Genomic DNA, 14544 nt, shown 5'->3' with positions numbered 1-14544 from the left:
AAACCCCCACTCTAACTCAAACCAAAAACTTCTTTACCCCCCCCTCCTCATTTTTCATAAAACAAAAGAAAATAATTGTCTGGACAAGCCTAGTTGTGTTAAAGAGACTAATTTAGAATTTGGGGTGCAAACCCACACAGAGATTTAGTGTGTTGGAACTGTTTCATTTTGCAGAAGTTGTATAATCTTTGTGTCTCTGCCCAGGTGGTTAAGACAGTCACATGAGAGACAGGATGACTGGGTTCTAGTGCCTGCATACTTGCCGTTTTCTGTATGTTAAGTGGAATAGTGTCATCAGCAAAACATTAAAATAATTGAATATCAATAACCCTGTTGTGTTTAGATTCAGGTTTCAGACGCCTTAAGAAGCAACAGAAACACATTTTGAATATTCAGATGGAAAATTAGTGGCATACACATTGATCTTACTGGTGATATTGGACTCGTTTTGTCCAAAAACTTTACTGAATCTAGAACTGAAAAATGGTTTTGGCATAAGTACCTGCTGATTTGAACCCAAATTCATATTAAGTCTTTCCAAACTTCAATTTTTTAATAAATAGCCAACCTAAAAACAACTCACCCCAAACTAAAAAAAAAAAAACAACCCAACCAATCTGGAAAAAAAAAAAAACAAAAAAAACCCTGATCACTCTAATAGCCCTTTCGTCACAGCCAAAACCGCTCCATATGACATAAAGCACACAGCAAGACTATTTAATATATACTATATTAAACAGATGATTAACTACTTTGCTAATTTAGGAACAGATTACCTAAAACCTTCCAGAATTTCCTCTTGCTTTACTTAAAACTTGAAGGCCTATCATAGTCTTCACACTAACGTGTGCAATAAAGACTCTAGATATAAAAACATCCTGCTACATTCCTCTGCGGATCAATACTTCAATCCAAAATGGACGTTTTTGTTTATAATCCATTGTCTCTAATGTAAATATTGTATCCGTTTAATCCATGCAGCAATAACTAAATATAGTGTAAAGTACAGCTACTCTGCACACAATAATTTAAAACCCTTAAAACATGCTTGCTCCCTCTAGCTTTCAAAGGTGCTTACACATAAAATAATTTAGTTACAGATCTTGGGGAAAGCGTTTATCTTTCAGGCTTCACATGAAACATCACTCACCTCCAGGTTCTTCCATATGGCAAGCATGCAAACAATCAAAGTTAAATTATTTATCTACCTAAATTGTATTCAGAACCATTATAACTTTTTCCTTTTCCCTCCATGCCCTATACTGTAAATTCATGCTAAAAAAAAAATAATTCAATAATATGTTTGTGTCAGCACCTCAAGTAAATTTTGAGAACTATTTATGTTCCATTGAGTCACAATACACAATTTTCAATTTTAGTTCTAATTCTATTTTCTTAATATTTTTGCAGTTTTTGAGAAGGCAGTGGCTGAGATAAGGAATAGAGAAGTACTGTACACATTACATCCATGTAGTAGCTATAATATTAAATAGAATAGCATAGGATGGAAACAAACCATGTATAAAATGAATACATTTAAAGATTATTAGTACAATCCTCTTCTAAGTTAATAAAAATAGTAAAATCTTAAAATTTCAAAATATTTTATGTAATCAATGTTCTTCTAGCTTTTACAGCAACAAAACGGCTGTTAAGTTGCACCAGCCTCTGCCAGGCTAAAACCCCAAAGTAAAATAATAAAATATTCAGCCTTTTGTGTTTCCAGTGCAAAGCATATTCATAAATACTCTGATCACATGTCTATTAGCTAAATCTCCAAGTTGAAAAACACAACCTGTCCTCTCAGAGTACAGGGCAATGAATTCTACTACCACATATGACAGCACTTTCACTGAACACAGCAGAAAAATAGTAGATCATTAGTCAAAAACTGGACCAGCCTAACAGTCCAGTAATGCAGTGTTCCACACTGTGAACTGCATCAATGAGATGGATGCAGGAATGTTTCCTTGACCACTAATTAAGCTGCTTTGGTAAAAGCCACAACATAAAGAGAATAATATAGTAGTATTGTGTTTTTGTTGGAATCACTATTTCACTTGTGAACACCAGAATAAGTGATACCAGTAAAAGCAAAGTGTTGTCATGATAAATGGTGTCCATGCAAGGAATACTTTTCTTGTGTTCCAGAGGAAGCAGTAAAGAAGTCCCAAAGAGAAGCAAATCTGAAATTAACTCCACCCAAAGACTATAAGCAATACAAAGAGATCTGTTGAAATAATGACTTAATTCTTCAAATCTGAGCAATAAAAAAAGGAGTGGTAAGAAATGGAAAATTTGAGAATACCCAGTGGCTCTCCAAGGAGGTCATGGGGATGAATGCAGCCTAAAAGTGTTGAGAGCTGTTGAATACTAACTAATGTAAAGCTAAGTCTCCAAGAACCTGTGGTATTTGCCCATCAACACTACTAACAGAAAACAGGTTTGAAATCCTCTTCTAAATTTCTCTGTCAGCTACAAGATGTTTTTTTTCCTTTTGTTTTAATTCTCAGCTTAAACAAGGGTTTTAATGAGTATGCAGAATATTTCAGAAATTTGGCTGGTAGAGTAACCTCACAAATTTTAAGATTAACTGACTTTCTAAACAAGACCTCAATTTATTTTTCAGATACACTTTTCCTACCTCTCTGTCAGCAGGGGACTGCTGAATCCACATAGGAATAACTCACACCACTCTAATAACTTTCAGTATACCACCAGTGGGCTTCTGAAGTTTTCCATATTTTTAAGAAAAGTACCCATATTTCATGGCTCTGAAGGTATGTAAACTGGAAAAGAACAAAGGTCATAACACCTGGTAAAATCCACTAGTCAGCAGATGCCAGGTGCACATATGGGTTGTTAACAAAAAGCATGCATTTTTGTTGAATATTAGACTCATACTAGCTAACATTATTTCTGATGCTAATCCAAGATTTTCAAAATCAGGTATTTGTTAGAAGTTAATACCTTAAGTTTATGTCTGAGATTCTAAAAGACCACAGCTCCCCCTCATGCCATACATATATCTTGTCTGTGTCCAAGAACTATACCTTCTTCCGTAATTTTGAGTCTTTGTTCTTCATCTGGAGGTTTGGGTGGGGGCCACGCAGATGGAATTCTCCTTGGAAAGCTTCCTTCGACGTAATCTGATGAATGTGTGGGTTGGCTAACTGCAGCCCATGTATAAAGCTGGTCTTGCTGTGGTTATTAAAAAAAAAAATAATTGAGAAGTTCATATAAAAAGACAAGCTCATAGCATCGAAGCCTTTGTTTCCAACACAAATAGCTCAATACACACCCTTATAGCAAGGCAGACTTGTTTTCATGCTATTCATCTCCCGACAAAGACTTAACATAAATCTATATTAAAGGAGTTAAATGTTTCAGTTTTCGAATTACCTCTATTAACAATAGAAAATCTAATCTTTTAGTTATCTACAGCACAATGAGATGCTAGAATACAGTTCAGCACTTCTTTTGAGCATGAGGAACTCTTTACCACTTCTTTCCTTAAAGAGATAATAGGTTCTGTTCATCATGACTGTAATTCTTTACGTACAGTTAGTTTATAGGTTAGAGAAAAATATTTCAGTCCAAACCATGTAATCTTTTTACATCAAATGTACAAGGAAGGAAAAGAAGCAGGACTATTTTAGCACAAATTTAACTGAGATATTTATTCTTTGCAACTGTGTTTGTCATTTACAATTCTATAAGCCTAGAAAGGCAGCTAAAAAGGTGGGTTTGCTTTTAAAATAAAATTATATTAAAAAAATCCCAACAGCTAAAAGTATTCTCAATTCTCTGAGTTCAAATCAGATTATATCCTTACTACGCAATAGGTTTGAGTTTGATTTACTTATTAAAAGTAGGAGACAAAACTAGGGCACTCATGCTTTAAGTCAACAAAGATTTTAGCTGACAATTCAATTAGTTATTCTTGTGACTCCCAGTATGCATCAATAAGTGATTAAACCTTTATAATACTGAAAACTCTATAAAGATCAACCACAACAACTGCATGAGTATCCTAGTAAGTGACCTAGAAATATGAAAATATTGAAGTTCAAAAATGGAAAACAAAGAATCAAGTCACAGGATGAAAATACAGTTGTAACACACAGTAATATCTTCTTTCAAAGATCACGTTCATTATGCTTCATTCACTGTATTGTCTGAGTAAAAGATTGGTAATATATATACTTGTCCTGCTGCATAGTTCATTTTCAACTTTTTTTTTTAACTTTTACACAGATACTAAACATTGAAGAGACATGCAGAGGGAAGAACAAAATTTAACACTTTTTGGGGATAATCATTATTCTATGTGACTAAGATTCTACTCACCTAAAAATAAGTTGTGATAAGAGTGATAACATTCTATTGAGACCAACTTATTTAGAACAGAAAAATACTAGTTATAAAGTAAAAAGTTTTGGTTTACAGAGGGTGCCTCAAACAGTCAGGATCTAAAGAAGCTCATTAGATCTTTCCAGCATGAAAAACATGGCAAAAATCCAGCCACACACATAGAACTCAGTAAAGGTAAAAGTAAATGGATAAAAAGCTTAATACAAAAATCACATTACGTTCTTTACACAGCCCTGAACTCTATGTTCCTTGAAAAGCCTATCCTTTTCCCATTACTATGCTACTGCATTTGAACATCCAAACAGGCTTGACTAAAGCAATCCTTTCAATAACTTAGTACTTTCCCTTTGTCTAATTCCAGCTTTTTAGAGGATATGTATTTTTGGGTTTCTGCCGGATTTCCAGTACTGTACATACTGTGTAAAGAAAAAGAAAACGTGCTGATTTTGCTATTTGTCTCATTTCTATATCATCCAAATCTCAAAAACACAGAGGAAAATAAGATTCAAAAAAGTCACCGAGGCAAAACAGAACAAAATTTTTTTGCCAACTCTAATACCTTACACAGTCCACAGGGAAGAACTCTACAGAGTTAGCTGGGTAAACACAGTTGACTTTCAATGGGATTACATGTAGGGCTATAGGGCAATAAAACAGAAGACAGACTGTAGATAGTATTGACATAGCATGAATGAGGAAGACCAACAGTTAAACCGTTTCTGAACATGATATTTCACCATGTGAGTCCTTGAAAGATATAGCACAATTGTTTAACAACAAATTTTTGAAGTATGATTAGTCTACACAAATTAAGATGTATTATAAAAACCAACACAGTATGACTCAGAATTATTGTACAGATGGGAGACATTACGAGAGTAATAAAACATGAAGTACCTATGTTCTTGCTGATAGAATTTACAGCATATAAACTATGAACAGTTATAAATTAACATGACACAACTCCATAAACGACTCCTAACCCAGCATGAGAAATTTGTTTGTGAGTATAAAAGCCAGTATTTTTTGGTTTGTGCTGTTTTTTGTTTTGGGATTCTTTTCATTCACTATTCAACATCGAGAAGCATGACAGAATAGACTCATTATGAAATAGAAATTTACAGAGGTAAACGTAAACTCGCAAAAATGCCCTGAAGGGACTTCGCTGCAACCGAAATGTTAACTACCTTGCTTGTACGTTGAACACAGATACAACAGCTACATTCAGATTACTTGAAGACTTAAAAACATAATTTAAAATATGAAAAATCCTCATGACAGAAAGGTAGTCTGAAGGTCTGGACTTCAAGTTGATAGTCCATAAACTACACTTAAAAAGGGAAAAGCTTAACCCTGCCTCCACTTTCCTGCCCTTCAAAAGAGATGAATCATTTGAATGTCCTAATTCCTCCTCGCTCAAGATACTGTCCAAAAGCTAATCCTTTCCATCTTTTGTCTTTAACTCCTTGTCAGTTAATATAACAACCCACCTCATTTCTGCTTTTGCAAATCTGATAATGCCATAAATTTGCATGATTATTAGAACATTTTGAAGAAAGATAGATGCAGCCAATTTTATGATGCTGAAGAACTATTCAAGTAAAGGAAACAAAATAATACAAATTAAAAAGTCCAGATTTGCTTTTATCATTAATAATTGTCATACAAGCATCCATGAACCTCCATCTCCATCCAACTTTTCCTCCTTTAATCTTTTCGTTTCAGAGGCAATTTTCACTAGATGTCATTGTAAATACAGCAAGTGAATATTCTTACCGTGATCGAGCTTTGAATATATCTTGAATTTCCACTTCATCTATTTAGTGCTTAAAGCACTTCTTTTTTTGGGGAAAAAAAATATTAAAAATCCTTGTAACGAACAATTCCAGTCAAATTTATTCAGATTCATTTCTGGGCAGACGGTGAAAGCTTAATGCTGTCTGAGTCTAGTGCACTAAACATGATGTCAAGATGAGTTCTCATTTCCACAGATCCTTACACAGCACTTTCCACTGGTTCTTAAAAATGCAGAGCATTCGCACATGGGCGAGGCAAACTGCCTGCAGCATCTGATGGTACCTAATCAATAGACATTTTACCACTTATAGATGCTAGCGTTTAGAATAGAGTCATGGAGAGTCAGGTCTGTAGTTTAACTCACTGTATTCCCAACCAGGTCTCAGTAGGCACAAAGAATGGATTTTTGTAGCAAATTTTCATTCTCAGGTACCACTGCGTTACATTTCAGGTACATATTGAGTATTAGTATTGTTCCTTCAGTGCTTAAGCTAAAGATATTCTTTCCTACTCATCTTTAAAGGAAGCCAGTGCTGTAAACTACTCAAAGTAAGGGTCTCTAGAAAATGACGTATAGGAAGAGGCTGGAGGACCTAGAACTAGGGTCATGAGCTAGACCTGCAGCCAACATCAGAAGGTATACTGATGGACCTTGAGCTTTCAGAAAAGAGGTCACACATTTTTCAGAGACCAGGTTCATTCCCCGGGCCACAGTCTGAATTAGAGGTTAGTATATCCCCCACTGTAGGAACACAATATGCAACCTTGAACCTGTGCTCTTGGCAGCTGTATTGCTCCTGAAGATATGCAGGTAATATGACCTCTTTAACACGACTTCAGTTTTCAATCAACTGTTCATCTGCTTCCAGTTCCAAGTATAAAGACAGCCATTGTGAGAAATCCTTAAAAGAGGTACAAGAGATAGGGTTGAAACGGTGATAATATATACACATCTGTCCAAATTGCTTGCAAAACCATGAATTAGCAATGTAAGAATCAAGGGGAAGAAAAAAATCTGACCAGAAATATGTTGACAGTTCTCAAGGGAAAACAAAAAGTGCAGTCAGATCATACATGGTGAGATGGGAAAGGCTGGGCAATACAGAAGCACACTGCTATCAGGAATAGCCTTTGCTCTTCAGCTCAGCACAGCAGGAGACAGGGGAAGCACTTTAGCAGTGCTACTGATCTTTCTACACTAGAGTGAATTGGTGCCGACTTCCCTGATGGCTTCTGTGTTAAGCCATGATGGAATCAGGCCCTATATTGCAGGACATTTATTTTCAAGTAGTAAACTTGAACATTTTTTCACTAGAACCTCAAACATTCAAAGTTATCCTGAAGAGGGGAGGGCAGAAGGGTTGGCATGTCCGCAGACAGGTATAAACGGGCCAGGGACAAACAGAGTAGTAGTTAACAAGAAGGTTCTTGCTCATCAGATCAGTCTGCATGTGGACAGCCTTCTAATGGGAAGAGCTAGAGGAGTGGGGAGAAGAAAAAATAGAGCTTAATTTAAGATTAAATTAGACAAACTCACAGAGGAATTACATTTTATGGTACTTGAGATAAGCAGGGGCCAGACCCCATGACTCAGAAGGTGTCAGACTTTTCACGCTAAGAACTCTGAGCTTGTTCACATTTATATATAGCTCCTTGTCATTTAGACTGTTGGAAGGATTTTTTTTTTTTCCCCCCATTCAGGAAATTTAATCATTCTATTATACTAGGTACACAACTTTTAAAATTAAAGAAAGTCAATCGCATGTTCCCACTGCATATAAATAGTTAACTGGACAAGCAAGGTTGTAGTTTGAGAAATTAGAGCCAGACTACCTCAAAACGCTCTTATCAGCAGGAGACTGCTTTATTTTAAGCAGCTTTTAAAATAAAGAAATCAATACTATCAAGAATGGAGAAAGTGGTTTACTTTTTGAGGAGAGGTTCAGTAACAAAGCTCTGTCTGACCACTGACAGAACCAGAGCAGTGATTAAACATGGTTCTCGGCTCGTGCTGCGTTTGGCTGTACTAGTGAGCACAGATGCCGTCCAAAGCTGAAAAACAGTAGGTAAGTCATAATACTGTAATATAGAGATGAAGTAACACTTTATCCTCATGAACTAAATTTGATATATATGAGCATTTTTTTTTCTTTTCAGAAAACTCATGTGCCTCAACAGTTCATTTTAAAACACTTCAAGTGTCAAAAAAACATGAAAGATTTCTTTCCTGTGAAATTATTTCAACCTCCTCAACAAATAGAATAAACTTGATCGATTCAATCATACTTTGCTCAGGATTCAACATCATATCCTGGGGATATGAGAGGCTAACAGAGCCAATAGCCCTGTAGTTAGGGCCCTCATGGAGGAAAAAAAAAAAAAAATCAGAAAACTAAATTTCAGATTTCCACATCTACTCTCATTCTGTTCCAGAGTCATTGTCTTGGTCTTCCTATTCCCCAATAACTTCTGCATTTAATATAGCTGAATAGGTTGAACTGATAAGCTTAAAACAAACGTTCTTTGGAAGAGCTAACAGTGACTAGCCTTTTATGAAACAGAAGAAGCTCAAGATCTAGCCTCTTTACACACCTGATTTGAACTCCCACTTGGAAGACCACATCCCAAGACCACTAGGTTATCAGCTGTTACTTAGACCACCTGACGGTGTGTCCTTTCTCCGTCACTCTCTCCAGAAATTCTAAGCTGAGGCAAGAAGCTTCTGTATCAGTTGTTGTTTTCACTTACAGTGACACAGTTCTGCAATAAATTTGGATTCTAACAAATCTGTTTTCCAAAGAAATCTGTTTCATTACAGAATTCCTTTCACCCCTATTCTATTTGAAAAAGTGATTATTATTAGTGTAAAAACTTCCTCTTCAAAACACAGAGACATGCAATATACACAAATTCAACTCTCTCTGTATTCTCAGTTCCAAGATGGAAAAAAAACCATTTTTTTAATGACTGTCATTCTTAAAGTGAACTAATGTACAGAAAGTCATAAAATATAAAGATCTCTTGAGGTGACAGGGTGACAAACACCTTCACTCCATGCACAATGATTTTGAAAATTTTAAAGATGTGGTGTAAACTTAACATCCAGTATGTGCCTCTTGAAGCAGTTCTTCAGAATAACAAGTAGGTAAGCAACATTCTCTGCAAAAAGAAGCACAAAAACCTAGCAACATCCAACATATAAAATACCTCAGTTGAAAGTGAATACGGTAGCATCATCACAAGTAACTGGAAAGCAGAAAGATAAAGAAAAATTCTAAAAAGGCGGGCAGAAGACTGCAGGATCAGATGTAACTACTGTAAAATAAATATTCTATTAGAAGCAGGGAAACAGCATAACAGGAATACTTCAGCTCAATGATCATTCAACTGTTTTCATTTTACTACTCTCAGGAATATTTAGAGTTGCTCACCACAGAAGATAAGTGTCGCAAAGTGTGACTGAGCAACGGAAAAGGAAGAAGAGACATTAGGGCTTTGATTTAGCCAAACTCAACTGCCATGGTAACCTTCACGACAAACAAGGATTAAGACAGCAGATTAACAATCTGTTTTCTCTGCTTTATTCCACAATTTTCACTCGTTAACTTTTAAAGTCTCATTCGCTACTGACCCCCAACATACCACCATGACAAATTTCACAAGATGAGACTGCATTCATTCTTACATGTTTTATTCCCGAGCATTGAAACTAAGCTTGAAGAAATGCTGCATTGTTGCCAGCTTTGCGATGCAGTTTGGAAGACAAGTTCTCCTAGCTGAAGTCAATTCTTGGGAAAGTTGCTCTTTGGAAACTGATCACCGGTATTTTGGCTCTCTGACTTCTGAGAAAGCAGCCTGTCTGTAGTCTGTTTAGCTACGAATTTTCAGACTGGTGTAAACAGTGCAAATAAATTAAAATTAAGTAAAGTCTTCATGTCGCTAACTCCTCTTCCAGCTGACCTGCAAAGATCCACCATCTGCCTCTACTTAGCAGAAAAAAAAACAGTGTCTTTATTTCCTTAAAATGCATTTGAATCACCACAGGTGACCAGCAGATAACAGAAAAACAGTCATTTTCGTAGCATTTACCATTTATGCCGTCTGGTGCTCTGCTTCCTTGTGGAAGCATTATTTCAGAAACAGACAACCACCTAGTCAGGCATCATAACCATGAATCACACAAGGGGCAGTCACTATCCCAAACTGCCAAACATGCCTATATATAAAACCACATCTTAGAACAGCGAAGAATGACATCCTTCAGAAGATGTCCATTTAGCTCTTTAAGTATGGAAAATGCTGAAATAATTTGTAAATTAAGAAGGCATTAACAGCAGTACTCACCACAGTAGCAGCATTCAACAAAAGCACTGAAAAAGATGTAAAGAGAGCTAGCCCAATCAAAGTAAAACCAGAGATAAAGATGAAAGCTTAGCATGCATTTCAGACACAGATAGAAGATACTGCTGGTTAGGGCCACATGAAAAAAAGCAGTTGTTGGATCCTTCAGTGTGCAATAGAGATTAGAGTTCCCTAAAGAGGATAGCAGGGATACAAAGGTATGATCAGTTTTCTTCTCAAAAGCAGTTACAAAATGATAGTAGAAACCCTCTATCACAAAATCATCTTAGCTTTTACTGAGAATTTAAGTGTTTTAAACCTAATGTTTGGAAACAACACACAAAACTACTTGGAAAGCTTGTCAGAAAAAAAAAAGCAGAAATCTGCTATGAAAGAAAAAAAGGCCCATAGCTTAAGACTGCACAGTGTGAACTGGAAAATTTGGAATGGGAAGTTATAATTAGGACCGGACATACACAATGTGTAGGAATTGCAACTACTAGATAAAGTGCAAACACTAAGTATAGTTCATATTTCTTAGTAGCACAGTGAAGCTAAATAAAGTTGCTTTGCATTGACAGGAAAATGCCACCTGCTTTTATTGGTGTATGAACAGTTTAAATTCTAATACAAATGCCTATCATTTATACACATTATTGATCACTCTGCAAAGACAGCAATCTTCTAGCTTCTGTGATACATCATTAACAGAGGAGCTAAGCAGGAGATGAGATATCTACATGTTGAAAACTGTGATCCTCCAACAGGTGGCTGCAAAACTTGCCTGTGGTTACATTCTTGCCAAAGATGCACTGTTTAGCCAGCTCAGTCTTGTGCTTATTTTACCCTAATAAAATAACGTGAAGAGGTAACATGCTAAAAAGCTTAGGACTACACCTGCGCTACAGAAATACAACTATTTAACAACACGACACAGTTATTGGGATAATTTTTCACAACGCATCAGTTTCTTAAATATCATTCAGTTAGACAATATTTTATTTTAATTTGAAACCTTAGAAGCCCTCTTGAACAAGTCACAACTTAAAAAAGGGAAAAATTTAAAAGGTAAGCAAGCAATAGTTATTCAAAAGGCAAGCAATTTTTCAGAGAATGTTCTTTTAGGTTTATAGGCTTTTGCTCTTCTATATTTCTATGAATTGTGCATTTACTTGCTTGGTTATTTTTTTTTTTTTCATTTATTTTTAAAAATTCTTTTTTTCTCTTATAAAATACTAGTAGAAGAATGAAAGGATATAAATATAGCCCAACACGTCAGAACTCGTGATATTCATGAGGCAATAATTAGCAGCTTCTCCAAGAGACAGGAAACCAGTAAAAAGAGCATCATATTTCCAGAGAGCCAATCTGCCATTGTACATTTACTTAAGTCTTTAAGAAACTTTTTACATAGTAGGAAAAGGTGGTAGGAAGAGCTATAGCTTCACAAAAAATCCCAAACCTGTCTACTTCTGTTACTTTTAAAGCTTTGGTCAACTTTCATTTTTCAGGATAATCTTTTATTCTGGACATCTGCCGTCATCTGTTTTGAAAGAAATAATTGATTAAATGGCCAAGATAAAACATGAAAGTTTTCTCATAGGTTCTTAAAACAGTTTTAAAATTTCTATCCTTAGGGCTATGATTTGAAATTTGACAAAAGGTCAGAGAAACTTCAGGAACATGTCATTTCCAGTCACCATTAAAATCTATCCAAAATCTGACCAAGTTATAAGCCTCTGAAAACTGGACGCCATCCTCAGCATAAATGTGACGACATCTGTTAGTTCTCTGAAGACTGCTACTTTCACTGGGTATTTGTCGGTACTTCATGTTTGTCGTGTACTAACACAGGAGTAGGCATCACACTCAAAAAGCATAACCTACACCAGAAATACAAGTGCTAAGAATTTAATTTAAATTGGCTTCCAGGAGCCATTATAATACTAGCCCAAGAAACTACGAGTTGTGAAAATTGTCTTTACTCTTAACGCATTGCCTAATTGCACTCAAACAGTGTGGAAGGGAAAGAAATAGGATCCGATGAGAAAAGTAAAAGACACTGTGCACAAACATTTAACGGAGTGAGGCACAGGCCCACACTGAAGTCTGAAATATTTTGGGAGAGAGAAGAAAACAGATCTCATGTGTGTTACTGAGAAAACAGACACAAGATTTGGATACACAGTTGTAAGAGAGGGAGAACTAGAGGTGACCACCAGGCATGAGTACTAAAGAAGATGAGAATATAATCAGATTGTGCAATTGCAAACATTTCAAGACAGCAGAGTTCAGCATTAGCCATGTTAAATTAAATTCACTGGAGGACATCCAGAAAAGGAGATCAGAGTGAGAGAACAGGACTTTTAAATAATCTGTTTATATTCATCTCAAGCCATGAGCAATAGATCATAGAGTGAACAAAACTTACCGAATTATTTTCATAAACTGTAATCTAACATCTTCAAAAAACAGTGTCTGTGGGACCACACTTAAGCAAAAGGGGAATCATGGATTTTATTGCACATTAAAAACATAGTAAGTTAAAGCTCAGAAACACGTGAGATCAGTCACAAAAGGAGAAAAGGAGGGATTCCAGGAAGAACTTCAGTGAAAAAAGGTTGGCAATTCTGAAAAAAAAAAATGCTAAAGTAGTGACCTAAGAGACTTTATAAGAAGCAGACTAAAACAAAAATCAAAACAGCCAAATGAGTAACATCAAGGAACAAGTAAGCACCAGAGCTGGATGTAGCAGGGAGGAAGGACAACAAGGTGGCAGACAAACCTGGCTGGGACCAGGACAGGGTTAAGGAGCTTTGTTGATGTCAGTTTTAGCTGAGTGAAAAGGACACCAGCCAAACTGGAGGCAATCCAGGATGGAACTGGAGGCACATCTGATGAACTCAGAGATGAAGAAAGAATATGGGACTGGCTGTGCTCCCAATTTTGGAGTAAGGTCAAAGATATCTCTCTTAATTCTAGATGGGTGAAATTTAAATATTATTTAAGGATAGTCTAACTCCTCTGTCTTTGAAATCAATGGCTAGATCAACATTAAAATCCTGTTCTAATGAATGGGGAAATAAGAAAAAAAAGAAAACCTAAATAAGAAAAGCAAAGTACAGACATGGAGAGAGATGCAAGAGGAGGCATGAGTCACAGACATTACATGTTCTTTTTTAAGTAATACACAGCATCACCATAAGTTTTTGTCAAACTAATTGTTAATTGTTCCATTTCCTTACGTAACTATTAGCATTTAGTTTCTGTAAGATATTTTGTTTACTCACTCTAAGAAGCAAAATCAGCTAGGAGAAGTCCAGTTTTGATGTTCTCAGTCACTGGAGTTTATGCTGCCTATTCTAAACATTTTCACCCTTGTAGGGCATGTAATGAATGAACAGGTAGGTGTTCCTGTACTGTGGTCACCAAGGCTGAAACAGAAGCATACTCCCAAACTCAATAGCAGCAGTGCCGTGTGAAATTCAATTGTGGAGATCCTAGTGCTCAAGACAGACGTGCGTTCCTTTGAAGCTGGATGCACTACTAGTTGCATACACATACACAGGGCTTTACACCACTTCTGACATTGTTTTACAGGAGTATCATCAATTTAGGGGACTTATACAGAAAAACAGCAATAGAATGTTTGTGGTTTACTGATAATTTAAATTAAGATCACTGCTAAGCCAGCAACATCTTAAATTGACACACTGTTCACATGGCATACTAGGTCAGGTTTCTGTTTCTTTTCAGAAAATCCTGAAATTTCAGTCCATCCTACTGGGTATAGTCAATGAAAGATAACTAGAATAATTCTCTTACTTAGACAAAGCATGGTATGCCAGTTAAGAAGAGGGCCTCTTCTGCTTATTTCCAACCTTTTAATTTGAAACAATCTATTTATACGTGAGGAGAAAATTCTTAAAAAAGAATATTGTAATCAATACACTAAAGAAGAAATAAACAGAGTATATGGTAAAACCAGGAGAACTGAAAACATTGCCAGATTGTTTTAAAAAACTTGAAAAA

The 14544-nt window shown here is 36.0% G+C and overlaps 1 protein-coding gene across 1 annotated transcript in view; it reads right to left on the bottom strand.

Moving 5' to 3' along the window:
• FMN2 (formin 2) overlaps positions 1–14544 on the bottom strand; it is a 160473-nt gene that overhangs the window by 125118 nt on the left and 20811 nt on the right. Inside the window, exon 3 of the mRNA XM_086626096.1 lies at positions 3054–3201. Coding sequence (XP_086482222.1) covers positions 3054–3201 — 148 coding nt within the window. The remainder of the gene's footprint in view (positions 1–3053; positions 3202–14544) is intronic.

This window comes from Tauraco erythrolophus, chromosome 2, assembly GCF_009769465.1.
Source record: "Tauraco erythrolophus isolate bTauEry1 chromosome 2, bTauEry1.pri, whole genome shotgun sequence".
In the NCBI taxonomy this organism is placed as follows: Eukaryota; Metazoa; Chordata; class Aves; order Musophagiformes; family Musophagidae; genus Tauraco; species Tauraco erythrolophus.
Note: the sequence above shows the minus strand (reverse complement) of the source record. Positions and strands in the feature narration are given on the sequence as shown.